At 44.0% G+C, this 27,290-nt stretch overlaps 2 protein-coding genes and 1 long non-coding RNA gene across 5 annotated transcripts in view; 1 reads left to right on the top strand and 2 right to left on the bottom strand.

Moving 5' to 3' along the window:
* The window catches only part of LOC135385966 (uncharacterized), a 54,321-nt gene that overhangs the window by 14,283 nt on the left and 12,748 nt on the right, over nt 1-27,290 (top strand). The window lies entirely within an intron of this gene.
* On the bottom strand, nt 834-7,942 carry LOC135383965 (uncharacterized). The gene is made up of 3 exons (XM_064613236.1): nt 7,678-7,942; nt 7,362-7,546; nt 834-2,393 (listed from the first exon to the last, which is right to left on the bottom strand). Exons 1-3 carry the CDS (start codon nt 7,862-7,864, stop codon nt 1,983-1,985), a joined length of 783 nt encoding a protein of 260 aa, XP_064469306.1. The 5' UTR covers nt 7,865-7,942; the 3' UTR covers nt 834-1,982.
* LOC135385965 (mothers against decapentaplegic homolog 4-like) overlaps nt 13,446-27,290 on the bottom strand; it is a 36,672-nt gene continuing 22,827 nt past the window's right edge. For 2 of the 3 annotated variants that reach the window (XM_064615619.1, XM_064615620.1), the window contains 6 exons: nt 26,370-26,471; nt 21,848-21,910; nt 20,092-20,275; nt 19,291-19,459; nt 17,975-18,113; nt 13,446-17,908 (listed from right to left, as the gene is read on the bottom strand). In XM_064615619.1, coding sequence (XP_064471689.1) covers nt 17,697-17,908; nt 17,975-18,113; nt 19,291-19,459; nt 20,092-20,275; nt 21,848-21,910; nt 26,370-26,471 — 869 coding nt within the window. In that variant the 3' untranslated portion in view covers nt 13,446-17,696. The remainder of the gene's footprint in view (nt 17,909-17,974; nt 18,114-19,290; nt 19,460-20,091; nt 20,276-21,847; nt 21,911-26,369; nt 26,472-27,290) is intronic. The other variant, XM_064615621.1, reaches the window with a different exon arrangement.

Below are 27,290 nucleotides of genomic sequence, written 5' to 3'. Positions count from 1 at the left end.
TTTTGAGTATTTGTATTATGTATTATAATACTCATTTTTGAAATGTATTTGTATCTGTATTATAATACACGAAACGAGGTATTACATGTATTATAATACCTTTGAAGGTGTAATACTTTCCCAAATGTCGTAAGTTCGACCTGCAAAGTGTCACCGGTGCACTTTCTCAGTAATTTTTCGTGTTCCATAATTTGAACACGAACAAGGCTCCTATTACAATGTTCCCCTGCCCCAAATTATCCCAAAGCCAGTGGCTTCGGTGCCAGAGGTTACTGGAGGTTTCCTCGCATTCCTTCCAGTTCAGCATCCGTAAGCACGAGTCATACTAGGGAAAATCCCTTGTAGTATGAAAAAGTGCGTCCAGTGCAGCCAGCCACCCCTTTACGCTGTTGCGCTATGGACAGTCACAGGCTTTTGATAAGCCAGCATTTTATCGTTCAGACTGGATGAAATCGGGGCTCTGCCACAGTGAGAGCAAGTTGTTCACTGCGATCGCATTGATCAGCGCTACGTGATCGTATTCGGAAAGATCAGGCAATGTGCAAAAATGTAAGCGCGAATAAAACGTCATTGGGGAATGATTGTCTCGATAAGTAATGCGCAAAGTGTGTATATTTCTTCTGTTCTTTTCCTTTTTTTCTTCCCAAGTTAAGTATATTACAAGCATATTACAAGTATTACTCGTGTAATACACAGAAGTACTAGTATTATGTATTATAATACTCATTTTTGAAATGTATTTGTATCTGTATTATAATACCGATTTCTAGGAAGTATTACGTATTAGTATTATAATACAAAATATGAGTATTACTGCCCATCCCTGTCATTTCATGGCAACACGGCCTATAGCGCTCGGAAATTGCTATGAAATTATACTCAGGAAAATTACCAAGAAATTAAACACAGCGGTTAGAGCATTCGTGGTTTATGTTGGGAAGCAAGGTACACAGTATTTGAAAGTTGCTCCACAACATAAAAGTGCCTGTAATACATAGATCAAAGCTGTGTTGTTGTTTTTTCTCCTTGCTTTCTACTTCTATTCTATTGTATGTAATGAACGCCAGAGCACATTTAATAATATAAAACGGGCTAGCGCACCGAGATACACGTACACCATTACGTTTTACACAGAGAGCGCCTTGACGAGGTACGGTGAGCTGCTGACAGGGCACAGCAACTTGAATAGTTTCACGTTTGTCATATATTGGGACATCACGTATAGGGACGACAAACCTTCCATATTTATTTTATATCTAATTCGTGACATTACAATCACACAATACTTGTGAATGAATTACTGTATTGCACTTGCTAATGTACACATAAATTGAATACATTGAATTTACGTGATTGATGCAGTACAAGACATGAACAATGCATTCGACACAACTGCTCAGCTGCGCGCTATTCGCAGCAAGTCGTAAAGTTCACTGGAATGCATGGGACAGACACAACGGAGGCCCTCTTGGCCTCAAGAAAGTACTCGGTGACTGGCGCGAACTACGTAGAGACACGTGTTCCACTCTGTGATCTCCTTTTTGTGGAGCAATTTTTCTGTGTGTACTTTCGTGGAACAATTCATCATCTTAGAATCCTTGGTAGCGAGACCTCGTCCTCCTACGCGTGCTGGAGTATCCGACCCAATGTAGGGTTGGGCCAACATCTCCATGATTTTTTTTTCTCTCTTTTACATCAACCAACCATAGCCAAGGCCGTGCTGAAGACTGGAAGGTGGAGGGTTGGAATCCTACAACCGGCTGTGCTGTCTGAGGTTTTCCTTGGGTTTTCCGAAGAAGACTTTCCAGACGAATGTGGGCACTGTTGCCCCTGAAGTCGGCCCAAGACTCATACTAACTCCTGTTCCCCACTCCTTCCTGCTGTCCTCTCTCCATCTGTCCACACCTGTACACCGCTTATAGCCACAATTGCTTCGCGGCGCTCACACGGATTCAAAAAAGAAAGAAACCAACCAACCAGAATCAGCTTGTCATATCATTTAGCAGGGTTAATATTCGTACCTCTGCCAAGTTCCGTAGTGCCACAGGCATTTGGCGTAGACGGCACTCTACGATTTCCCCAAATGACCTGCATTCATCAGGCTCTGGGGGCGGTGCGGTGAGTGCTGCTACAATTTCGCTTAAAGCCTGTTGGCCACATTTTTCATCGTCCGTGCACCTCGTCCGTTTCTGCTGCCGAGGAGGCTTCGGCGAGCCTGCAGCTACAGCAGGCGAGCTGTTTAACTGTTCCCTGTGGCTCGTGTTCTGCTGAACTGTTATTCGTTCTTCCTGTTCTTCGTCGGGCTGCACGGATTCCAGGGCATAGAATACGGGCGAATGTTCTTGCTCACTAACGTGAACGGACACTGGCTGCTGCTGCTGAGGTGGCCTTGGCTGCATGAAAAGTTGGGAAAGCGGGGTGTTTTTATTTCGAAGCATATGCATGAGGGTATGACACACTCTAAGGGGGGGGGGGGGGAGTCAAACGGGGAGTAACTGCAGCTTCTAGCCCTCTAAATTGCAATTACTCCCCAGTTTTTACTCCCATGACTGCAAATAGTCACTGAATAGTCTCCTTAATGCAACAACAACAATAAATGAAGGAGAAGTGATGATGACATGGGGGAAATATACATTTATTAAAAGGAAAGCAATAACAAACAACGTTGGGCTAGTTGGAAAGCGTACGACACGGTCACATTAAAATTGAGTTGTGAGTTGCGCTGGTGTTGTCTTCTTCTAGTCCGTGTTTTTTGTGCGCATTCTACCAGGTCTTAAAAGGAAAGGTCTGCCAGACCAATGTCTGCATGCTATTCCATTAAGAAAAAGAAAAGAAAAAAAGAAAGAAAAGGAAATAAAAAGAAAAGGTGAGACTCCTTGAGCGCGCATCTCAGAGCTTAGAGGCCAGGCCAGTGCACTTCAGAAAGTGCAATAAAGCACTTGTGACGTCCCATTGTTGGTGCTGAGGCACAGGGCCAAGAAGGGCGGCCAGCGTCACCTGGTTGTGTCCGAAACGCTCGAGGCAGCGGGAAAGGGTGGCGTGATGATTAGTGTACTTGGGGCAGGTCAGCAGGAGGTGCGACGTGTCCGCCCGCAACCACTTCGCAAACGTCGCAGAGGGCCGAGATCTGCCGCCCCATCATGCGCTGGACCGGTGACGTGTATGCCAGGTTGAGGCGCAGCCGGTGGAGGAGTGTCTCTTGTGGCCGTTGGAGACGTCGTGGTGGGGAGAACTCTACCGCCGGGTCGATGGAGCGAAGAAACTCGTTGGAACGGGCGGATTCGCGAATGAAGTACCGCGCCTCTTGGGCGGCCCAGCGGCGCGCCGATTTGGATGCGGCAGGCCGACGGAGTGAGCGGTATGTGCGCCGCGGTATGATGACATGGGATGTGCAACAGTCTACGTAAATATGTGCTCTCCGTAAACTAGATGGGATAAGGCTAACTAACTTAGCAATTTTCCACCCACACAGAGGAAACAAATAGCTAGAGGTTCTTTCATGCGAAATTGTGCCCTACGCATGTCGCAAGATTTTATATCACTCGACATATCACGGTTGACGGTTTAATTGAAAGTATTTTCATTCATGAACGTGAATTATACCGGGTGTCTCAGTTAAATCCCCGGGCTAAATAATTCCCGAACCGGTGCACCAATCGACGAACTTTCTTTTTTACAAGTATCTGTCCGATGCCGCCTACAACCTGCGCACCGTGTGAATGAGTTGGAGCCGCTCATTATTTAAATAAAAACTCAAATTTAAATAAAAAATCAAATATTCGTCCGAACTCTAGATCTGCTTTTTCCGACGGTCATTGACTCACTTCATTCTGACGAGATTTTATATTTAAAACTTGAGTGCTTAAAAGACTACAAAGCGAGGGCACCGTCTTTGGGTGGCATGGGAGAGTCTTTTTGCCGGCTATCTGCATACCCCTCACGACTCTCCAACGTCTCCTCGCGTTTCTCGGTCCTCTCTTCCTTTTTCTTGGGCGCGCGCATTTCAAATGGCGCTGACATCGTCGTGACAGTATCTGCCGTCCTCCCCGACTCTATCATTTGCGGCATCGGTGGAACTGTTGGTAGCGTGTCCGCCCACTGACCTCAAGGGTTCGAGCCCGGCCGAGAACACCAGCAGTTTGGTGGCCGGATACAAGTTACGTGAGAAAGGCAGTCTCCTCGAGGGACGTTAAATGGTGTTTCATGTGCTGAGATTTCTGCGCATGTGGAATAACCCTCAGATGGATTAAACTAACCCATTGGTCGACCACTGTGGCGTCGCTTATGATCATAGTTGCCTTGTGACGTAAAGCCGCGAATTATCATTATTGTTTATTTATTAAATTTGTTAGACTGCGACGTCTCGCTGTCGCGAGGCAGATGACCAGATGCATAAGCGGTGGACCGGTGGTGTGTGCCATGCGAAATAAGTTTGCTCGTTATGACCTGTTATATAATGTAACTTAATATAAGTTAATAACGGGTCCACTTCAGTGAAGTCAAGCAAAATGATTGGTTTCGCAAATGTTATGTCCTCGTAAAATTGATCGAGGGCGCTATGCACTCCATAAATACCATGTAACTGCAGTTTTTATAGTAAATTAATTCAATAGAGTAGTACAATATAAGGAAAATGCAATGCCTGTTTGCAGTTACATTCGCATACGATTTGCAGTTACTGTGGTCAACACAGAACGAACGAAAGTTACCGTAGCAGTGAAATAATTATAGGGTCAGTAATTACCCGCAGCGAAGTCCACTGTTCCACCTGTACCCGATCACTAGAACAGTACAACAACTGGGGATCTACACAAGACCGTCACAGGTAATTAATCTCACTGGCCATTTTCATAAATGCAAACTTTATGTAAACATTTGGAATTAAAAATACTTTTTATGTCGAAGAAACATTTATGTACGAATGTGTATAGTATACACATAAATAGTTCTCTTGATTCTGCATGCATATGTACGGTGGAACATTTTAAATTACGCGACTACTAGTTGCCAGGAATTATATATAAATCTGTCACGTTTTCAACAAGAGCACATTGCTAGCCTGATTTGTTAGCCTGATCAAGGTCAAGGTGTTTGCAAAGTATAAAGTGCTGTACATAATCAAATACCTGCCAGATAGGCCAATTGCCCCTTTTCACTAACATGGCAGTGAATCGCCCCAATCATCATCATAAAATAAAGTAGCTGTCACATGTAACGAACGCCACGCGTGGTCCCTCAGACTCAGATTCCAAAGCTCTTTCGTATCCCTCCAACATATCTGCCAAAAATGCCAACAAAGCCCGAAAAGTCAGAATATACGAGATAAAAATGGCAATTCCCCGCTGCATAGTCCCCGCGAGGAAGGGAGCAAAGCCGCGGAGAAGTGAAAGAGGGCGTTGAAAGAGTCACGTGGGGAAGGCAAATAGCCGGCAAAAAGAACGTGAAGGGATGGATGGCTGGATATACGCTTTGTAAGTGAGTTTCTGCGGACAAGAGGAGGGGGAGAGAGTGGAGTGACGCGCGCGGTGATGTGGCGTGCTCCTATTCGTGGAGAAGCCCATTGCACCACGTGCGAGCAGCGAAAAAGGTAAACAAGCTGAATCGGTCGCTTTCACACTGAGTTTCTCGTGTTTTCATCGTTTTTAATCGATGAAATGGTAAATACGTGTTGTGGAGTACGTGTTGTGATAAGTACGTCTTATGGACACTTGGATGGAGTATCTGTCTTCCGTGTTCCAAAAGACAAACGGGAACATCGGTTCGATTACTAAATTCGGCTTTTTTAAAAATATACTTAGATACACTACTCAGGTTACTGTACAAGTCTAGTGGTAGGCTACTTTTGGGGCGGCGTAAATACTGTTGCAGTACGTCAGTCTTTGACACGTCCTTGATTGCAGCATACAGCAATGTGGCGTGCTATATGACTACATTTCCCATTTCCGTTGGGGCATTCACACAAAGCACGATGGATCCGTCCATAGGTTGACAGCGTAACCTCCACGCTGTACTAACGATCTCTGAATGAAGCACGTGCATTCCAACTAATACAGACGTCCAGGAATTCCTACGTTCAACTTTTTTTTACGTTGGTTCAAACAGCCAAGATCATCACGAAAGAAAACGACACTTCTGATGTCGATATTAGAGCCGTATTCGCTGTTCAACCGCTCCGCTTCGGCTGGACGCTGCTGTGTTTACCTTTTTGGAGCGAGCACATGTCTCCTCCAGCCAATCAAAGGCGTCCTTGAAACGTCACTCTCGTGTCATGCGCGGTGACCCCGCGCGCTTACAAAGCATGCGGTGGAGTTGCGCCACCTGGCCAGCAACAGGTTAATTAAAATTTATTGACTGGCGGTTGCGTTGCGCCACCTAGTCAGCAACAAGTTCATTAAAACTTATTTAAAAGGGCTGAATGATTACTGCTTTGTCGTTTTACGAGTCCTTCCTGTTTTTGCCCTCCCAACCCACAACTAAGACATGGTTTAGTTCACCAAACAGAAGAGCCTCCTCATATATTTCCGCATCTTCATTTGGAAGACCCAATGCTCTCCATAGTTCAGTGCCCTCTTCCGGCTGTGGCTCAATGCCTTTGCAGTGTAGAATCTATGTTCGGCTGTCTCGTTATCTCTTCCTCCCCCCGTGCGTCAGTCGCACATTGCACTGACCCCCTGTAGAAATTCCTCATCGTGTGACATAGTTCGTAATCACCCCCGTTCGTGTCTCCGTCCGTGCGAGTTGTCAAATACTGCTTCTCTCGCAATGTGGTTATGATGTGGTTCTTTCTCCCTCTGTACACTCTACATTTACAGCGCTGGTCTCCCCTTGGAATATTGCAGAATACTGAGGCAACGCCACCTGTGTGTGGTTTTGAAGAGAGGAAAAAATGGCGGCTTTTGAAGCCGTTTAAAATGTGTGGGGTGAGATGTTGCTCGATTTTTAGTTTTTCGCTACAGGACGGCAATGTTCGCGAAACACAAACAAAGAAAAGCGGATAAAAACACAACACAGACAGATTCTGCCGGATATAGCCTGTAAAGCTTGAGGTGTGAGCGACCTCATTCAATGTTGAACAATAACAACTGCTTTATTTTGTGTTTATGACTGGGGAGCTCCATCGCCGTTGACAATTTGATCGTAATGTGTAATTATTGCTAAGTTCCCTAGATGTACATTCAGGCGCGGATCTAGGGGGGGGGGGGTCAGGGGTCTGGACCCCCCCCCCTCAATTCCAGACTTGAACATAGAGTTCAATGGACCAATCCCAGCATGCACGTGGGTCTTGTCCGCAGCGGACCCCCCCTCGGGAAAATCCTAGATCCGCCCCTGTGTACATTCGAAAATATTCGAAAAGCACTTACCTCTTGCACTCCAGTAATCGTCACTGGCCCTGGTGAGCAGTTTTGGTCAAGAAATGTGAGGGCACTATAAAACTGCCACTTCCCAGTGTATACTGGTGCCTCTGATCCGGTTCGTATAGTCAATTTTGTCCTCCGTTCGTCCTGATATTGTCGCCGCTTTGTTGCAAAAAGAGCCTTGACAATATCTGTTAAGGAAAGAGCATCAGACGCGTTAGACGTAACGAGTGTTCATTTCACAATATAAACATGCGCATATGACATACATTATACGAAGATAGAGCAGTAGGCAAAGATGTTGGTACGCATGCGCACCTACCTGTTGTTACTTGGACATCCGGGTGTTTTTCCCTCATGTCCTGAGATATTTTTTCCCACAGCATCTGCTTTGTTGGAACATTTCGATACTGCTCATCGTTAAACCTCCAGAGGGACGGATTCTGCTCAACGAGGTAAATTAAATCAAACACAAACGCGCTTGTCACGCTCGGGAGTCTCTGTGTCATGTCCTCCTTCGTTTTCTGCCGACAGCCGAAGCGGTCGGACGTCAGAATCTGTGTCGGGCGCCGAGAGAACAGGTTCTCTGCTGCCTCCGCGTTGACGGCAGAGGAAGCAATGACGCCTCTGAAAGCGCTGGTCACGTGCCGCCAAGGAGCGATGACGTACGACATGCGCTGCCGTCCTGCCGTCAGAAAAGTGCCCTCGAGCTCTCTCTCCCTTGCCTGCTGCTTCAAGTGATGCGGCGACGACCGAGAGGCTGTTTAGCGTGGGTGATAACATAATTTTCGTCAGCGGTATTTTGCCCTATTCTGGGGGTGCCGAAGTGGCGGCCGCGTGGCCCCCGAGGAAAAAATAAAAACCTATTCGTATATAGAAATAACGAATATAAAAATATTCGCTTCATTAACGGTCGTGGCGTTACAATTGGGTTCTGTGCTCGTGCAGTTTATCTTTCGTTAGTGATAGAAAACTGTTGCCACTGACATGTAACAGCCGAGGACTCTCTAACTAATGAGTGACGAATCCGGGTGGTCATTCGTAGCAACTTTTTTTTTTTTTTTTTGCTAGATCCGGCGTGTTCCCTCCCGTTTTGCCATATCTCGCGTGTTCGCTTGACACTTTTCGAGTGCCAGGAATTTGCCAGCTATCACTTTTCCGCCAGGCCTCGAAATGACCGGGTAGTGGATTGCCCGACTATATCCGGTGTCGTCATATCCGCATCGCGAGGGTAGCGAGGGCCCTCATTGACACGCACGTTGAAGTCCACCTGTGTTAGCAGGCTACAGAACCCGAATACGAGCGACGGCGATGCCCCTAGCTGCTAAAACCGCCACATTCCTGGCACTCATGTTCGAGTGACAACGGTCACGTGTACCAGCTCCTGCGCCGGCCTAGCAATTTCCGAGTGCTAGGCTTTGTTGCCATGAAATGTCCATCCGATTTCGCCATAAGAGACGAGCGGGGCCGACTTGCACTTGACAACAGCGAGGACGACAAAAACAGTAAAAGTAACGCAATGACAGCCGGAGAACGTATCTCCACACACAATCCACTCACGTCTACACTTTTTATTTTCCGAATCAATCAATCAACGTCGAACTTTCACCTTTTAATCGTAGTTAACCTTTAATCATATGATAAAAAGGTTGGAAGTTCGACGTTCCTTGTCTTGCTTTCGTCGTCTTCGCTGATGACTCTCTAAACCTGTCGCTGTGTCTGATTTTTACTTGATTTATACTACTAGTACATTCCTACCAAAATGTGTGAGCATACCCTTGGCCGATTTGTACTATTGGTGCCTTCAGTCCAGGGTTGCCAGATTGGGCTATAAACCGCCAAATTGGGCTACTTTTTGTGACAGTTGGCGGGGTGTTTTTCATCTTGGCTATTTGGCTATTTTGCCATGCGCTCGGACGACAGCACGCGACCACACGACAACTGTCACCCCGGTCACCTCCCGTTTCTGCATTTGTGTCCCGGCACATAATAATGCATTGCTGTCTGTCGAGACTGAATAAAGTAATGATCCTTTGCGCTCCCAGGTCGGACGTGTTAATGGGCAGGAGAATAGATATGAGCAGGTACGAAGACACATATGTCGGAATCCTTTTTCAGAATTCGGTAATCCTGTGGCGGCCACAGGTGGTGACACTGCAACGCAGGTTTTGTTCGTGTACAGTCAGAATTTCGAAGTTCAAAGGAACCAATTCCCGTGCGACTTTATTCTTCTTCTGAACTTGCTGCGTTTGAATAAGTTGCGCGAACTGGAGAGAGTACGTAGTGCCTCTGGCTCGCTGGTGTTCCATTATTAAAAGCCCCAAAACTAATGCTGTTGGAATATTAAAGACTAACCATGTACAGGTCTGCGCACAGTTTAGTAACTACGGGAGGGGAAATTGAGCGCCACTTACAGTTCGACCTCGGGGCGAATATCGCCCGAGATCGAACTGTGGCTGGCGCTGCGGCGGAACTCTAGTTTTAGCTCTAGTGGGGATAAGGTATGAACCGGTGCAGCAGGCGCAGGCTTTTCTACGCGAGTACCGCAGTGTTTCAGGATGGAATGACGCTGTCAGTGCCTCACATATCGATAACGTGTGAAAGTTGACAAAAAGTGCTGCACTGGAAACGCTGAAGTCGCGAAGTTGTGGAAGGAATATCTCCCGTGTGCGTTCGAAGGGAAACACTGCCATGTACGTGTTTCAAGCGAGATTTTTTTTTTCTTTTGCTGCTCTCACTCGCATATTTATTCGTCGCCTGTGTAGCTGTCTTTCCCTCGACCCTTTTATCTTACATCGAGACAACAAGGATAAAAAAAAAAAAAAGACTACGAATCCCTGTCTCCACTGGTCTTGGCAATCTAAAGTACAAGTGCGCAAGAATACAACACAAGGGCAGAATAGTCCAATAAGTATTGAAGCCCTTCTCTATAATTTTTGCGTCGTATAACAGCGGTGTGGTTATTCAGGTCGTGCGAGTCTGGGAGCGATGTTCAAGGTTTGATTCGTCTCCTGTACATGGTGCTAAAATATGCTACGGGATGACCACACCTGTGTGGTGGACTTGACCTAGTGCGGGGAGCTACTGGTCTGGTAATAACTGCATATAAACTAGGTTTTTGGTTCCAGCGTCAGGTATATTCTGAAACACGCTGTTACGCACGTGCTTAATTCACACTCCCGCAAAACACACGTGTTTTACAAAGAACGTTCTGGGATGGTGACAGCATTTTACTTGAATGCGTGTGTTCCAATGATCACGCACGTGAAAGATAAAAGTCAAGCCTGTAATACGGTCAGATGAAATGAGATGATAGCTTGAAATTCACACATTTAAAAAACACCCATGCCATATATACAGGGTGTCCCAGAAAACGTGTCATTGAATTTAATACTAATATAAAAAAAAATTACACCACCTAGAATCATGCGGTCAACGGCATTTATTCTGACAAGGGTTTGCAAGTTTGCCACTTCCTGGTGCGAATGTCATGTAACGTAAGTTTAATTATGTAAGTTTTTGCGAACTGAACTCGGAAATTTGCCAAGTAAAGGTCACTTTTTACCCCACCAATGTGAAGAGCGTGCGGAATTTACTCAAATTCATGATAATTGACAGGGACATTGAAGAGCTATCCCATCGGAAAAAATTGCTGAACATCATGCTCTTCGGAGCACCCCGAGTATACTTCGCGACGACTTTTTGAGAGGAATCGCTGTCAGTCCGACGAAAGGAAGTTGGAAACACAGCCCACAGAGTGATAGTAGAAAAGGTGACAGTTCCTGAAATTGGGAAAGGGAAGGCATGATCCCAGCAGAAACCAGATGCGATAAGTCTGTGTTCTCTTTCTGCTATCCCGGTGTGGGCCAGGTTTCCAACCTCCTTTAGTCTGACTCACAACGACTGCGCTGAAAAATTCGTCGCGTGCTATGCTCCGGGTGCTGCGTAAAGCACGATGTTCGGCTATTTTTCACAATGGGATAGCTTCTCAACTTGGCAAATTTCCGAGTTCAGTATGCAAAAATGTACGTGATTAAACTTACGTTACATTACAATCACATCTGGAGGTGGCAAAAACCTAGCAAGAACAAATGCCGTTGACCGCATGACTCTAGGTGGTGTAGTTTTTTTTTATTATAATTCAATTACACGTTTTCTGGGACGCCTTGTATATTCATGCATTCATATATTCCACGCGTTCCACATATATCCATACATACCATACAACTTGTGTTTAGTGCGCGTAGAATATCATAACTGAGCATTATACGAAGTAACTTCGAACTGCTAGCACAGAAACCATTCTATAAATAACTGACATCGTTATACTCATGATAAAAGAATGTGTTACACCACTAACCTTAGCTCTCTTTTCGTTTTGTTTGACACACAGAACCGCAGTGACAAATATCACGAAGATCGTGTGGAATGAGCAAACTGGAACATATATACGTCCTGCAGCTTTCTTCGCCGCTAAGCACGCTGGTGCAGGGAACAAGACAAGTTCAAAAAAGTTCTCCACTAATTCATTTTCGCTAATTTTGAAGCAATTTGAAAAGCTTAAATGTCTAGAAACTGAGCCTTCCAAGCACGTTTTCGAGCACGATTACGACAGCGAAACCACCGGCTCAAGCCGTCCATCCCCACTAAGGGGAGTTCATGGAGCAGCCGCATGGCGGCGACACAGTTCGATCTCAAGCTGATCTCAAGGACAGGGTGTTTCACGGAAAGTGATAAAAGAACTGGTGACGTATTCGCCGGAGGATTGTGGGACTTTCGGCATTTACCTTCTGGAAACATTTACCGTCATTTAGGAAGCATTTGAACAATTTTCAATTGAGGGGAATTAATTTTTTCAATCGAAGTTTGAAAATTGCCAAGCCAACCTCACTTTTTAAAAACAGAATCATAGAAGAAACATATGAATAGAATCATATGAAGTCCTCCACAAATAACCGCAGACCCCACAAAAACTACGCACAGTATAGCAATAGAAATAGTCGAAAACAGTTAGCAAAAGTGCTGCTTTAGCCCCGCCTGCTCGATTGTCGCAAAAAAGCGCGTGCGAAAAGTGCGCCCCCCCCCCCCCCCCCCGCAAGGGACTGGATCCGCCCCTGCCATAAACACACAGTTTCCGAACTGATCGGGTGACATGAGGGCTTGGTGGCAATCCTTTGCACTAAGTGGAGGTAGTAGCAGTACTACGTGCCAAGTGATAGAGCAGCAACCTCATAAAATACCTTATAATTAAGGAACAGCTTCTAGTGAAACCACTGACTCTACCACTCAGGTTTTCGTGCCACAAAACAATTAATCAGTGTTTGGTGAGCTGGTGGACTTACATTTTATTCTCATACAAACACATGTAGCATGAGATACACTGTATATTTTTATTCACAGACATGTGCAGGCTCTTCAAGAAAAAAAACAAAACAAAAAAAAAGAAAAACAGGGAAGGCCTGAAGGGTCGATCATTAACCAAACGACCAGATCGACTCGCGCCACAATAATTTGGGTCGAAAAAAAAAAAAAAAAAAACTCAAGACATTTAAAAAGGTGAGTTTCACAGCACCTTAGACAACGTGCTCTCTTTCAAGGGCATGGTGTGTTTGAATATGAACCCTACACTCGTGTAATGTCTTCGAGCACAGCTATGTTGCATCACTGTTGACTATACAACGTCACAGAAAAGTGTATTGAAAAAGTGAAGCACCTTTGTCAGATAGAAGCACTTTGAGGTTATAAAATACAAGATTTAGCGCAAAAATATTACAATCAGTATTGCATGTCATATAAGCTACAGCTCCAAAAGGAAGCAAGCAAGGAAATAACGTTTTACGTGATATGCAGAAGGACGGGCGTTCGCACACTGCTGTGGCATACAGACAGAAAAGGTAAGAAAGGCTGGGCTAAAGAAAAGCAGCACAAAACAAAAGCACATAACAAAAATAACAAATCACAGGATATTATGACAAACCTAAAAATTATGAAAGCTTGTGCCATTTCACTATACTAGTCAGTACAGGTAGATAAATTTCATGTAAACAGTTATTGCAGGGACTTGTTAACACCCTGATGACCCAGTATCTCCTACATTGTGAGGCTAGAATATTTACTGTTGTACAAGCAATTCCTTCTTGTAAAATGTTACCCTACCACCAAAAAATATATGTGTGCGTCCATATCAATATTCAAGAAAAAAAGGAAGCTAGCACAGTGCAAAATCAATATTTTTTTATATTTCTTGCGACAATTAACACAAAATCGCTGATAAGTATTGTCTTGATCTCGTAGATGGAATGGTAACAAAAGGGAAACAGAGGCAATTTCACAAGCTACAAACAACATATACAGCCCTTAAGAAAGACAGATATGCAGAATGCAAGCGAAGAAAAATTATTGTGTGCCACACCACAAAGTCTGCAGCAGCATCCTGTCAACGTCTTAGCCTGTTCCTCTGGATACATTGTCCGAACACACTGAGTAAGTCATGATGCCATTCATTGACAAAGCCTGCAAAGCTTGTACAAACACGCCTATACTAACGGTACTTCCCAGCATCCAGAATATGTGAATTTCTATCGGTCAAATTTGTGATGAAACTCTTGTTGATCAATACCGAAGAGTGTACCTCAAAATATGTTGAGACAGAAGACCAGAACGGCTCTGCAGGAGACATGAAGGAAGCTCTGGTTAGGGACAATGTGTGAAATTAACTACCCATCATCATGCTACTACTCGCTACTTGAACAAGGCATTTCATGACCAGTAGTACGATACGGCCAGTAACATGTAAATAAATGGTATTTACATCAAATGCCACTGAATGGCAATTATTACAAAGTGTACAATGTAGTTCACAGCACTCCAATTCACACTAACAGGGAACCTTGTGTCATGCACAATTTCTGATTAACTTGGGAGATAAAAGATCAATACATCTTTGACGTAATCAAGAAGAACAGAGCAGAAGTTGGTTCAAGTCACTCATGCCTTTGTCAGAAACAAACAAGCACACAGCACGTTTACTGCCAGTTGAAACGGGCAGTCTACCTTGTGCTGTGTGCTTGCCTTCAAGGACATGGGCGCCCTTAGATGTGTCTGAGCATGAATGCACTCGAAACATGTGGCCTGTCCAAAAATGGACTGCTAGTATCAGTGTTTCTGTGTGGCTAACAATTTTGTAATAGATTCTCTCTCATAGATTTTGCAGTAGATTCTAGCATAATGCGTAATAACGTATGGCACTATTTGCTCCATGCACCTTTCACTGCTATATCTGCTCCTATAGCATTACATCCCTTTCATTTCTGTATGGGGTTGCCCATTAAATTAGCAGCTTGCAAGTTAGCATGCTGTGTTCATACGGTGACTTCAGGATAATTTTTGTTTAGTGTTATTATCATGAGAAGCCTCAATTCAGGAAGTACCTCTGTCACAAGCTAAAAATTCCCTTTAGATGAGCACTTTCCTAGTGAGAAAACTGTTACCAACTCAGACAGGGGGCACAGACCCAGCCATCGAAACTGAGTCAAGTAACGTAGCCAAAACTTCCCAATACCTCCTAACCACAACGAACTAGTACATTACTGGGTCCACTTACATGTAAAGTGATATCATGGAACATTACGGAACGTACTGCAGAATATCATATAAAGGAAAAGAAAAAGAAATTATAACAACACACTAGGTACTAATTGATTCATTTACAACAGTAGACCTACTCAACACTGACACTGCACCTTCCTTGGAGAAACGGGGTTCTTTTGTGATGTTATGTTAGGTAATGATAACAGTGCACACTTAAAACTGCTGTACATGCATAAAATTTGTGTCAAGATTGGAGAGTTAACGAGGATGGCTTCATACAGCACGCACATGGCAATGACTGCCATAAACTTGCAACAACACCGTCAGATTTTCTACGCAACTGAAGTTGAAGAATTGAATTCCACCTGCATGCAATATTTTGTGCATTAGGTAAACTCGGGGTGTACTAAGAAAACAATGCACAAGTCAAACCACATCATTCAGTAATAGGTAAGGCCGTGATTTTTCTGTCGTGGCAAATCTCAAATTCTGCAGCAGGGAATCATAAATTCTGCAATTTTCCGCGGCAAGTGCTTGCGCATCTAGGCTGATGGAGACATACAAATACAAAATCTCTTATCAACTTGCATAACATAGAATTAAGGTGTCTACAAATCCAAAATACAGTTGTAGCTAAGCACCACATGGTGCTTTGTGCTGTTTTAACACTAGCATGACATGCTTAACACTGTAACGGCAGATAATCAGGCGCCTTAATAAAAGTCCTCAGTATCATACTAACCTTTGCACCCTTCTTTTCTCAAGTGGGAACGTTTAGCCACCGTGCATTGAGGGACACTCCAGATGGGATATCGCCAATCGGAGCAAAACAGTAGTAGTAAAGACAGGGATATGTGAGCTTAACCAGTGTTGCTAACATAAGATGCATGCTACACGTTTATTTTCCTCTCAGTTAGGTGGTGCAAGAAAGGAGGCTATGAGCCGTAGGTACAGCTTCAAACAGAGTTAACTTGAACGCGCCTAAGACCTGTGGAGCGTGAAGAGAGCCACCCTAGCGGCGCTCATTAGAAATAAAGAAAGAGAGTACTTCGACTGTTCCAGTTGTGCTGCAGGGGTGTCCGACTTGCCATGAGCTGTTGACTCGGCATCACATTACCGTCAGCTGTTGGTATCATCACGACGTTTGCTTGGTTTTGCGGCGATTATGTAGAGGTGTATGCTGGCCGATATCGCAAGGATGCAATGGTAATGCAGTGCCGAGTCAACAGCTCACGGCAAGGCGGACACCCCCGCAGCACAAGGGGAACAGTCTAAACACACTTTCCCTTCACTTTGCCTAAGTGCCGCTAGGGTGACTCTCTTCCTGCTCCGCAGGTCGGAGGCGCGTTCAAGTTAACTGTACTTCGAGCTGTACGTCCATCTCTGGCACCAAAGCTTTGTTCCTCGGTTAAGATTCATAGTTTGTCTGTACTCCCTGTCTTACTTCGCAAGATTCATAGTTCCGTGAAATTACATACAAGACCCCAAATTCCGAGATACATTCTAGATTCCGCGCATGTTCATGGAAAAGTCAAAGGGCCTTAGTAATTGGTAGACACACCAGTCCTGGTGAGATAATTACACAAAATTCCACACAATTCAAAGAACAGAAAAAGACGGCAAACTAAAATAGCAACAGGGTATAAAGCAGAACATACCAATTGTGCCACAAATGGGATTACAGGTACCGGACTCAATGTCCAGACAAATGCAGCTTCAAAAACTGTGCAAGCATAGACTGTGTGCTCTTGGACCTATTCTTTGCATATTCCTTCCTATGTGTGACTGACTCTGCATATCTCCTTAGCATTGCATGACAATGCATATTCTCTCCCTCTGCTCTACACATTTCTGTACACAATATACAATCTATTTACGCTTTCAAAAATCCTAGGTAGGCAGTTCAGAACAGCGTAAGCTGCATTCTAAACATAGCACAGTAACAAATGCTATGTAGCCTTCACACTACAATCACAGTAAACTCAGTAAACGTAATCAAACATCAAATCTCCATAAAATATAAATAACAGCTTACTAACAATGACTTATCTTCAGCACAACACCTGAAACATGAAGGTCAAGTAGCGTAGTGATGCAATAACAATCGAGAGAATACACATACTTCATTTTGAATTATCACTTCCACTTAAGAGTTTGTGAAAGCGTGTCATCATATGCAGGCATGTGTGTTTCCTCATTTTTCTTAGTTCTGAAAGCAAATTTCTGGCAAATTTTTCTTGGTTTCTAAAGCAATGGCTGTAGTTTATATAACTTCAGAGATGTATGCCTTAACAATGCATCCAAAGTGAAAAAAAAAAAAAAAAAATCACATGCAATTGCTTTTTACAGTAATGTACTACTACTCTGCGTTTTCTGTGTACTGAGGCTCACGTGTGTCGGTGGTTCGTATGCTACGTTCTTTCAATTCACAGCTGCATGGCACTTCAACTCACACAATCTTCATAAAGGACACAAGCAGCACAACATGTTGGCCCAATATTGGCAATGTAGGCCCAAGACTGGACCAATATTGCGCCGGTATTGCCAATACTGGTCCAATATTGGGCCGAGGACTAACCTGCACTGCCATATGTACCACAATGCGTACTTACACCTTTAGCACCATTACAGAGACTTACAACATGCGAAGGTCCAGGGGGTACAAATGGAGAGCTGTTGCTCAAATCAACAAAATAATGACTTATAAGTTAAAACTACAGTTGCAAGTGTCAACAGCGAAAAGTGTTTTATTCAGTCATGAGGCCGAGGGTCGTGAATCGGCATTGAATGCAAAACTTCGTCGAGAAGCTGCAGAGCTCTGTGCAAATGTATCTCCACCCAACATGGTGTTTCCTTGATGGTCTGGCGTGGGTAGTCGGGGCCCCAACCCTTAACGAAGCTTAGTCGGAGGATGCACAGGCGCCTTAAGTCATCCACGCCAATGCCAGCTGCCGCAGAGAGACCTGAATACAAGGTTTCGTTGGAACACATTCAAAGCAATCTGCAGTGTGCTAGGTTGCAAATCTTACTGATGGCAGGAGCAATGCCTCCAACTGATGCTGGTCCCGGAATGTGGCCTGCTACAGCTGCAGCTTGAGCAGCAGCAGCAGCCTGAGCTGTCTGAGCCTGTTGCTGCATTTGGCTGTGACACTGGCGCAGGTCAAAAACCTGTATGCATCCGCAAAGCGTTACGTAAGCATGCATGAATGGAATGAGAATTGTGGGAAAATTGTGCTAGCAGCTATTCAATTTACAGCAGTCATTGTGATACAGGCAGCTCAGGAGCACACATGACATCTAGACCTTGCAAATTTGAAAGTATGCACACTATTAAAGATGTGTGAGAAAATTTGCTCGTGTGGATGAAAATATTTATGAATGGAGAACTACTCAGCCAAAACACAGAAAGTAAAAAAACAAAAAGGCCACAATGGCTAAAATGCACAGTCAAATCTATTCCAGGTTAAACAGTGTCAAACAGCTGTTATCACATTGCTAGTTCTTTGGAACCTTTGTGCTTTACAGCCAATGGTAATGACACACTTATTATAAAAGCACTGCTGCAATCCAGTTGATGCACCGGACCTCAATATTACTATACTGCTTTTAATGGATATGTACAGGCACATCTGGATTAGAATGGACACTTTTCAGGAGGTCAGATACTGTTTATCATATCAGAATTTTGCACCCAAATGCATTTTGAGATCAATTACCTACTCATTAAAAATTGAAATGATATATGTCAGCAATGGGTGCGTTAAGTAGGCGCCTGGAGCGCGAGTGTTTCGTACTTCACTTGCTTAAGCAATGCGCCACTGGCACATTCCAGAGTGTCATCCACCAATCAGTTTTTCTTGCTCCCATTTGAAACGGGTGCACCGATGCAGACGACAAGCGCTTGGGACTTGAGGCATTTTGCATGACATATTTCCTGTTGAGCGCGGGATTCACCAGGTGCAAAGGTCTGACACTGGCAGAAAATTACTTCTAATTAGTTTGAATGGCTGTAATGCCGGCACGTTCACGCCAAGCAGTCACCTTCATTCAAAATTGCTCACATGGCATTAGTTACAAATCTCCATCGTTTACATCTCATTTGCCATTGCGAGAAAATGTCCTAATAACCGGTGTCGCCCAAACAAAGCCACCCCGCCGCAGTCTGTGCACTGCGTGAGCAGTGAGCAGTGTAGTGCCCCAAAACTGTTTCTTCGGCGTTAAGTGGCCACTCCAGGTGTCTCATACTCCCCATTTGGAAGCTCCAAAAAAGAGGGATGCACCTACTTAGCGCACCCATTGGTTTGTTAAAATACAGCTAATCCTGTCTCATCAGAGGAGTGCCTACCTTGATGTAGGCACTTGGGTAGATTTTGTGCACAGCATCGCCGGGAGCACGACCAGCCTCACGGTCTAAGTAGTAACTCTGCACGAAGACGCTGTGGTCGCTCAAACACCGCAGCCACACGTCCCCTTCTCCTCTTAAGTCCAACTGCACTCCTTTCCCTATGTGCAGCCTTCCCAAAGACAGAAACAATACAGAAAAATTAATCATACAGAAATGCGTGTAATCTCCTTTGTGAGGGCGAGCATCCCTGCACAGCACAGAAATCTTAAGGAGTATGCCAGAAGGAAACCTCTGAACTGAGACGTACGGGCGAGGGGAGCGCCATATTGAATCGGCCTGCGTTGCCGCAGCGCATGCAAGAAAAAGAATCCGGTAAGCACACACCAATCATAACGCAAAAGAGGTTTCTGGAGCAGTAACACACAGTCTCAATCCATGAAACCCTAAGACTTGAAAATAAAAATAAACACGCCACGGACGCCATGTGGGGATGCGATTGCCGCCGCCGCCGCAGGCTCGACCAGCATTGGCTACAAGCCTGGATAGGGGCAGACAGTGACAAAATCTGTAGCCAACGGAAGCAGTGGAGCGAGCGTTGCCAACTGTTTTCGGAATTGCGCCTGCTTTCATGGGCTAAAAATACTTGACAGTCCCTCGGCTGATTCCATATGGTTGCCTCCGGGCGCATACACTGACAGAGGGAAGAGCCCAGTTCTTTGCTCTCCTCCGATCCTCCTCCCCGCCTTTCCTTCTAGCCTCTCTCCATAAGATTTCTATACTGCACTGATAGAATAAGATTACCTTGCTTTCTCGCTCTTTTCTGTTCTGTGTACATTGGAAAGTGCACCGAGGCAAAACCGATTTCCACCAGATGGATCTACATAGCCGTCTATTATGACACCAGAAAATGACGAAGGAACCTTGAAAGTCTCGCCGACTTGTTGGTCCAGTTCAAAGTATGCAATTGAACACCAATACTCTGGAGCTGCACAGAACAAACACAGGTCTTAGAATGCTCTCTGCTGCAGGAAGTGCATGGCTATGCATTAAATATCCTCAAGCAAACTTGTACTTCTGTACACAAGGACTGCCCGTTCTTTGTAGAAAAAGCAGAAGGCGGAACGATTCCACTTCGCTGTGGAACTGGTAGAATAGTAGAACTTCACGACTCTTGCGGCTTGGTTTAGCACGCACAGTCACGGGGCTACTATGTGAGGATAGCTGCATAGCCTAGGGGAAGCTACAAGCTTCGGTAACCTGTGGCTGGCTAATTGCATTTTGCTGACTAAGGTTTCAAGATATCAAAATTTTGTACAAACACCATTTGAGATAGTTAAACCTGAAAATTGTCCAAATGCCAAGGGTGAACATCCCGAACAGAAGAGTCGCACTGGCAGCACAAGTAGACTCATAAGAACAGCAAAGAAAAAAAAAAAAGTTAATAACCTAATACGACCCATAACAGGACCCATCATCAGAAATAACATCCTGACAATCAGCCTCTCATTAGATCTGTTTAATAAATTGTGCATGTATACACAGTATAACTAGCATCGGCATATAGCACACACAACCTCAGTCAATCTGTGCTTATGCTCAGAAAACAAGGATCATGTTTAGATGAACTATCACATGGTGATAATTCGTGTGTTTACGTCACAAGACAACTACAGGTTTTCCCGGCGATTTTAATCCGAGTGCCAGCTAAATCAATCCATGCCCCATAAAGTTTGCATTTCATGTGGATTAAATTCGCTGGCACTTGGATTAAAATCGCCGGGAAAACCTGTAGCATGGTCATGAGCAAAGTCACAATTTATCGTGCGTTGAAATCACAGCACACCGCACTGTATTTACTCGCATATAGAACGCACCCAAATTTTGGTCCCCCCCCGCATGTAGAAAGCTGCCAGACTTTAGTGGCATAGCTGGCTTCTATTGTGCAACATGAGGCACTGTAGCGAGCACCCGCGCGACATGAATGAAGTAGGGGATCAGGAGGCGTAGAGGAGAAGCAAAGCCACAGTTGACAACCAGTGAGGTGGACGCGTAATATATGAGGAGAGGGAGAGCAATCGTTGATCATGCGATTTAATTTTGTCAAACATGCTTGGAGTAGTCAGTTCAGGTTTTAACCAGCAGTGGTAGGACTGGCGAAACATGAGCTACATGGCCAAGTTCAAGCTCGCACCAATCGGTCACGCCAAGCAACATGGAAATCGTAACATGGTCAGCGTTTTTCAATGTACGAAGCACCGGTTCTCAAATTTTTTACCTGCGTACTGCACGCACCCCCTAAGTGGCACTATGTTTTTTGGGAAAAAAAAGTGTGGCCTGTCAGCGAGTAAATATGGTACTTAACCCCTGTCATGGTAACGTGTAAGCAGCTTGTACTCTGCCACCAAGTTGCTGGCATCCTATGAGTGAAAGCTTCCTGCCAGAAGTACCACAGGAAGTACCACATACACCACCGTATACCATGCAGGAGGGAACCTGAGGCCAAATTTAGCCGTATAACACGCACGTTATGAACCAGAAATTACTGTATGTGAATTACCTGGTTGACTTGATAGTGCTCCTTGCAAAGGGAGTTCTTGTTGCAGAAGGTTGGGATGTTGCCCTGAAAACAGAACAGCTTGGACTTAAAATCACTCGCTTATTTTAAGGGACAGAAAGGAAAAAAAAAAACTAACAAATGCAAGCAATCGTGTAAGAGTTGGAGACAGCAGGTTATACATGCAGAGGTAAAAAACATGGCCCTTCAAATGGTGGAGGGGAAAACAGCTAAATAGTGGACATCAAAAAGCTGATTTGGATTCCCTTGTTTATGCTTCCAACAAGGTACTGTCACGCTGTTCCTTGTTTACTAAATTCGAATTGTATTTTCTAAATAGCGCAGGTTGTTATAATAGCTCTGCTATAAATTGCTTTGCTGCGAACATGATGTTTCTTGCTTGGCAGCAGCAAGGACATCTTTATTTGGACAGCAGAAATACAGACACACAAATACATACACACAAAACACACATGTGAACAATTTTTAACAAAAAAATGCTCATGTCCTTAAGTACAGCCAAAGTACCTGTTTGATAAGAAGTTTATCACAAAAGCAAAAGTGAATTTTGTGAATAAAACGTGTAATATGTGGTGTGGGTGGGTATGTATCTGTGGACCCTTATGTCTTTGATTTCATGTTCTTTGAAAATTGGGGGCAAGGATCTGGTTTTATTTGAGGGGCTGTAGAACATAGAAAAATCTGAAAATATTTGTTGGAAAAGCAGGTTTTTAGCATGATTTAAAAAAGAAAAAGAGAAAAAGAAAAAAACGGAGTGTTGCTCATAGTTGAGATGAACACACAGTGCTTAGTATTCTCCAGTGCATGTACTGCCAATTTACCAAGTTTCTTGTCAGGATTTTTCTGGTTTTACTCCAAGTGACGATGATGCGAATAAGAGGGGGAGGGGGCAAAATGAAGTTATTCACAGGAGTGAGGTTTCATGCAGGGGATGGTAATGGAAGCAGCATTGCCAAAGTTGGAGCAGTTAATGGAAATGGAAATGCATAATTTGCCTCCGTTATCAAAAATGGAAATGAAAATCACCAGCTGGTATTGAATTCCGGCAATGGCTATACTGTTGTGCAGTGACATCAGTGATGCTTTGAGGGCTCCATTCCCTGTGTATATGCCTTGAATGCCATGCAAGAAGTGCAATATGAGTAGAGCCTGAAGTTTTAGCGTTTTATCTGATTCTTCTCCGAATTTGCACCGTGAATGGAAAGTTGCCTCTTTAGGGTGAAACCCGATTTTTACCTGGCAAATTGCCCTCACTAGGGTGTCTGTAGGAATGCACTAACTTACTTGTTTGGCAGCAAATGCAGTTACATCACCGTTTGTACCAAACCACCACAGTTAGTAACTGAGCCCAATTTCTCCCCGAATTTAGCATACTGGAAGCTTTTTTCACCCGAATTCGCAAGAACTTAGTGCACATTTTCAGTTACCCAACTTTTACCACCTGAACTCAGAAAAAAAAAATTTCCCGAAAACTTCAGCCTCTAAATATCAGATCCTCAGGATACACCCGTTGCTTGCTTGTCTCAACCCACATAACCCTTGATGGAAGCACATGCAAACAGATACCTACACAATGGACTCCATGACACAGCATGAGTACTGTGGCCTACGATTTTTAATTTCACCGTGGCATGCAAGTACTGTTTACCACTAAAATACGCCTGTTACACTTCCCTGGTTTGATGTCCGCTGTCAGCTATTTGGCAAACAGCTTTCGCATTTAAAACGGAACACTGATTCATATTCATGCTGTCATATCGTAAGTCTTGTATTTTGTACGTGGTGATGCTACATGTACTCAACATCTGCTACCTTTCCCCATGGTGGCACATTAGAAATGTTCACTCCATTCACGAGAGTTCTAATGGTGTGTACTTACAGTAATGGAAGCCACATTAGAGGAAGTTGTACCATGTTTATGAATAATGGTTCGATTTCAGTCTGTTCAGCGTAGAGAACTACGCAACTGCTCTGATAGAAAGTGTGCAAGACGACAATGATGGTGTACTATGGCTAGGGTTCCGCATTTTCAGCATTTACCAAAAATGCAAAATTGCCCAGCAAATATTTTTCTAAAAATTTGGAATATTCCAAAAACCCTGAATTATACTCTTGCATATGGTGCAACATGCCAAACACGACCGAGCGTCACATTTTAGACTTTCCTTCACCTCGCTTCCAGGGGGAATGTGGAGAACGGCGCCCTGCAGAGCTGCTACCCTCTAGTTCAGGGAAGAACCTTCCCCTGTAGCACTTTTATCAGTGTGTCAAATTGGTTCAAGGTGGTTCAAGTACACCTGGAATCCTTCAACAAAGGAAATGAAATTCTTTGCATTCTCAATGTCCTCCTAGTGAGCTGCCCTCCTTGTATGAGTGATTATAGTAGCTGCGGATTTTTCTGCATCCATTTTGGCGCAGACATTTTAAAATGCTGAGAATTGGGCAAAATTTGACAAAGCACATAAATGAAAAAAAAAAAAGCCTGCCAAATCTGCCAAGAAATAAATGCCGAAAATGTGGAACCCTAATTCTGGCACATGATGTGCGTAACGTGATGCATGAATAAGAGCTCAGTTTTTCTCTTACGACAGATCTCTAATTCTATGGCAGGTAATTAGAAATCCTGCAATTTTCTACAGCAATTGCTTGCATGCCCAAGCTGACGGGGAAAATGATGGCAAAATCATAGACACAAAATTAAACTGACTACAAATCCAAAACGCCGTTGTGGCTAAGCATCAGAGGTACTTTGTGCTGCTTTCACACAGTGACAACAGAAAAGCAATCCCCTGACTTTGTGGAACTCTTCAGTACCATACTTGCAAACTCGCTCCTTTGAATCCTCATTCCCCTGAAGCGGGAATGTCTAGCCGTTACGTGCTTCGCCGTGAGAAATGTGCAAGACAGGAGAGCAAAATGAAGGTAGTAACGGGGACGGACGTGAGCTCACCCAGTGTTGCCAAAGTGAAACATGCACGTACACGCAAGTTTGTTTCTCTCTCGTACAGGTGGCATGTGAAAAGGCACTACATGAGCCGTAGGCCCATCCTTCTCCAGCACCAAAATTGCATTTTTCAGCAAAGAATCATATTTCTGCAAAATTGTATACCAAACCTCGATAGCGAGATACAACCTGAATTTCGTGCATCTGCCGGATTCGCAAAAAACTCGGGGACTTCCGCCTTAACCAAGGGCAAACTGGTGCAGTGTTTACAGGGTGAATTTAGTGAAAACGTTACACATTTTGATCGCTTCGTAAAAATACAAAAAGGATGTTTCTTGCGCTTCAAACCTTGCAGACTGATAGTCATTCGCCTGAAGTTTTACCCATATTTTTTTTTTCAAGTGCTATCATTTTGTAGAAAAAAGTTAGATGCAAAGCAAATTCTCAACCCACGCATTTCCTGTGGTCTATACCGCCTGCAAACCGCCATTTCTTCCTGTGTCTACTTCACGTTCACATCACCACGTATAGGTGGCGCTGCCTCAAAACCCTGCGTATGGTCCATCTGGTTCTTGGTTGTTCCATAGGTTTTTGTTTTGCTTCGTCTCCAGGCAGCGCCACCTATACGTGGTGATGTGAATGTGAAGCAGGCAGAGGAAGAAATGCTGGCTTGTGGGCGGTATAGGCCATGGGAAATGCATGGGGTGAGAATTTGCTTTGCTTCTAACTTTTTTTCCACAAAGTGATAGCATTTGAAAAAAATATGGATAAAACTTCCTTCAAGCGAATGACTATCAGTCTGCAAAGTTTGAAGCACCAGAAATGTCATTTTCTACTTGTACGACACGATCAAAATGTGTAAGCTTTGCAAAATTCACCCTGAACTCCCAGGACATGAACCAATGGGAGACTATGTTGTAACTCAAATATCTTGGGTGGACTATGTGGCACACACAGTGCAGCCTCATGTCAGAAGCTGCTGGACATCAAAAAAAAAAAAAAAAGAAAGAAAGAAAACCTGCTAGCCCAATGACACTTGAAAGCATGCTGCTTTTGACCCAAGGAGTCTCTTCCAAATTTATCGAGTCACTTTACTTTTGATCTCGTTGTGGTTGGTTAAACGTATGTACATGAGCAGGTCTGTATGCTAATGCAACATGAAATGCACCCAGAGAAGAATCGGTACAGGAGGAAATCTCACGGCACAGCACAGCAATCAACACCGAGCAGAAGACACGATAGCAAGCATGGTCCTTACTTCTCCACATGAGAAATTTGATGCATATATTTTTTTTATTTTCTACTTTTGTTTACGTACTAGTATTACTGTGCAACCTCATTACAATTAGGAAAAATCCTTGGGACAGCCAACAACCTTCGAAAGGAAAAGAAAAACGTGAAAGACGACTGAAAGTACCCAGACGAATTGTGCTACCCAAAACTACGACCACATTGGAGCTTTAGGACGTGCAGTACTACATAAAAGTATCGTACAAGGTACAACCATTTGCTCCCAGTTAAGCAGACAACTACAGCAAAAGAAGGCAAACAAAAACCTACAGTATCCTGGATGCTGCTGCCTTAATGAGTTATCCACTATGCCTGGAGGCACCATTGTCTGAGTGTATGAAAGAGTACTATTGCCTGTCCAAGTCCCTCCACCTGAAAAGATTAATTAGGTGTTCTCGCATGATTTTTTTCCTTGTAGGACAGGGAATCAGATACACCAGGGCTGCACATAGAACGAAAGGAATAGCATGCCTTTGTTAGTTGAGTGTATATAAGGAAGAGAGTTTTACATGGGAGTGATTCACATGCACAACAGGCAACTGTCAGTGCATGCATATTAATAATTGTACGTGAGCATTCTGTAATACAGGTAGAAGCAACTCAATATTGCTCGGCAAAGTAATGTAGGGAAGCCACAAATCTCTTGGGCACATATGGATTGTTTCTGCACATAACAAACCTATGATATGCATCCGCATGGTTCCCACTGAATTTCAAGCCTTTCTAGGTCCTTCAGGTCTTTCAATGACTTTTTAAGGCTCAGACGTCATTTTGTCTGGGATGCAAAAAACATGGTTTATGACCAGGCCTTCAAAATTTCAAAAAAATATTTATAAGCTACAGATAACACATGAGATAATACACGGTGATTGCGCAGCAGCGATCTGTCCACAAATGTGTCTGCTGACTCCTAAATGTTAAAGATCACAGGAACCGAAGGCACCGTTAACTTCATACGGCACATTCTTATTGCAAAAACCAGAATAAGCAGAATTTGCACTAGCAGCTCCATGAGAGTAAGAAAAAGATGCAAAATGAAGGCTTTTCAACAATCCTGGGTATTCCAGGCCTTGAAAATGGCATTTTCAAATTCCAGGGTATTCATGGGTATCAAGGACAAGTGGGAACCATGACTGATAATTTGGGCTTTGCGGCGCGAGGCAACTATTATAATAAGCAATGCCACAGTGG

The sequence above is a fragment of the Ornithodoros turicata genome, chromosome 2 (assembly GCF_037126465.1).
Source record: "Ornithodoros turicata isolate Travis chromosome 2, ASM3712646v1, whole genome shotgun sequence".
Lineage (NCBI taxonomy): Eukaryota > Metazoa > Arthropoda > Arachnida > Ixodida > Argasidae > Ornithodoros > Ornithodoros turicata.
The sequence above is the reverse complement of the archived record's forward strand: the minus strand, read 5'-3'. Positions and strand labels throughout refer to the sequence as shown.

Coding starts and splice junctions, on each gene's coding strand:
- LOC135383965 (XM_064613236.1), bottom strand. CDS start 7,864: ATGACACAGAGACTCCCGAGCGTGACAAGCGCGTTTGTGTTTGATTTA. Junction 7,547..7,677: donor GGATGTCCAAGTAACAACAG/GTAGGTGCGCAT, acceptor TTTCCTTAACAG/ATATTGTCAAGGCTCTTTTT. Junction 2,394..7,361: donor CGATTACTGGAGTGCAAGAG/GTAAGTGCTTTT, acceptor CTTTTCATGCAG/CCAAGGCCACCTCAGCAGCA.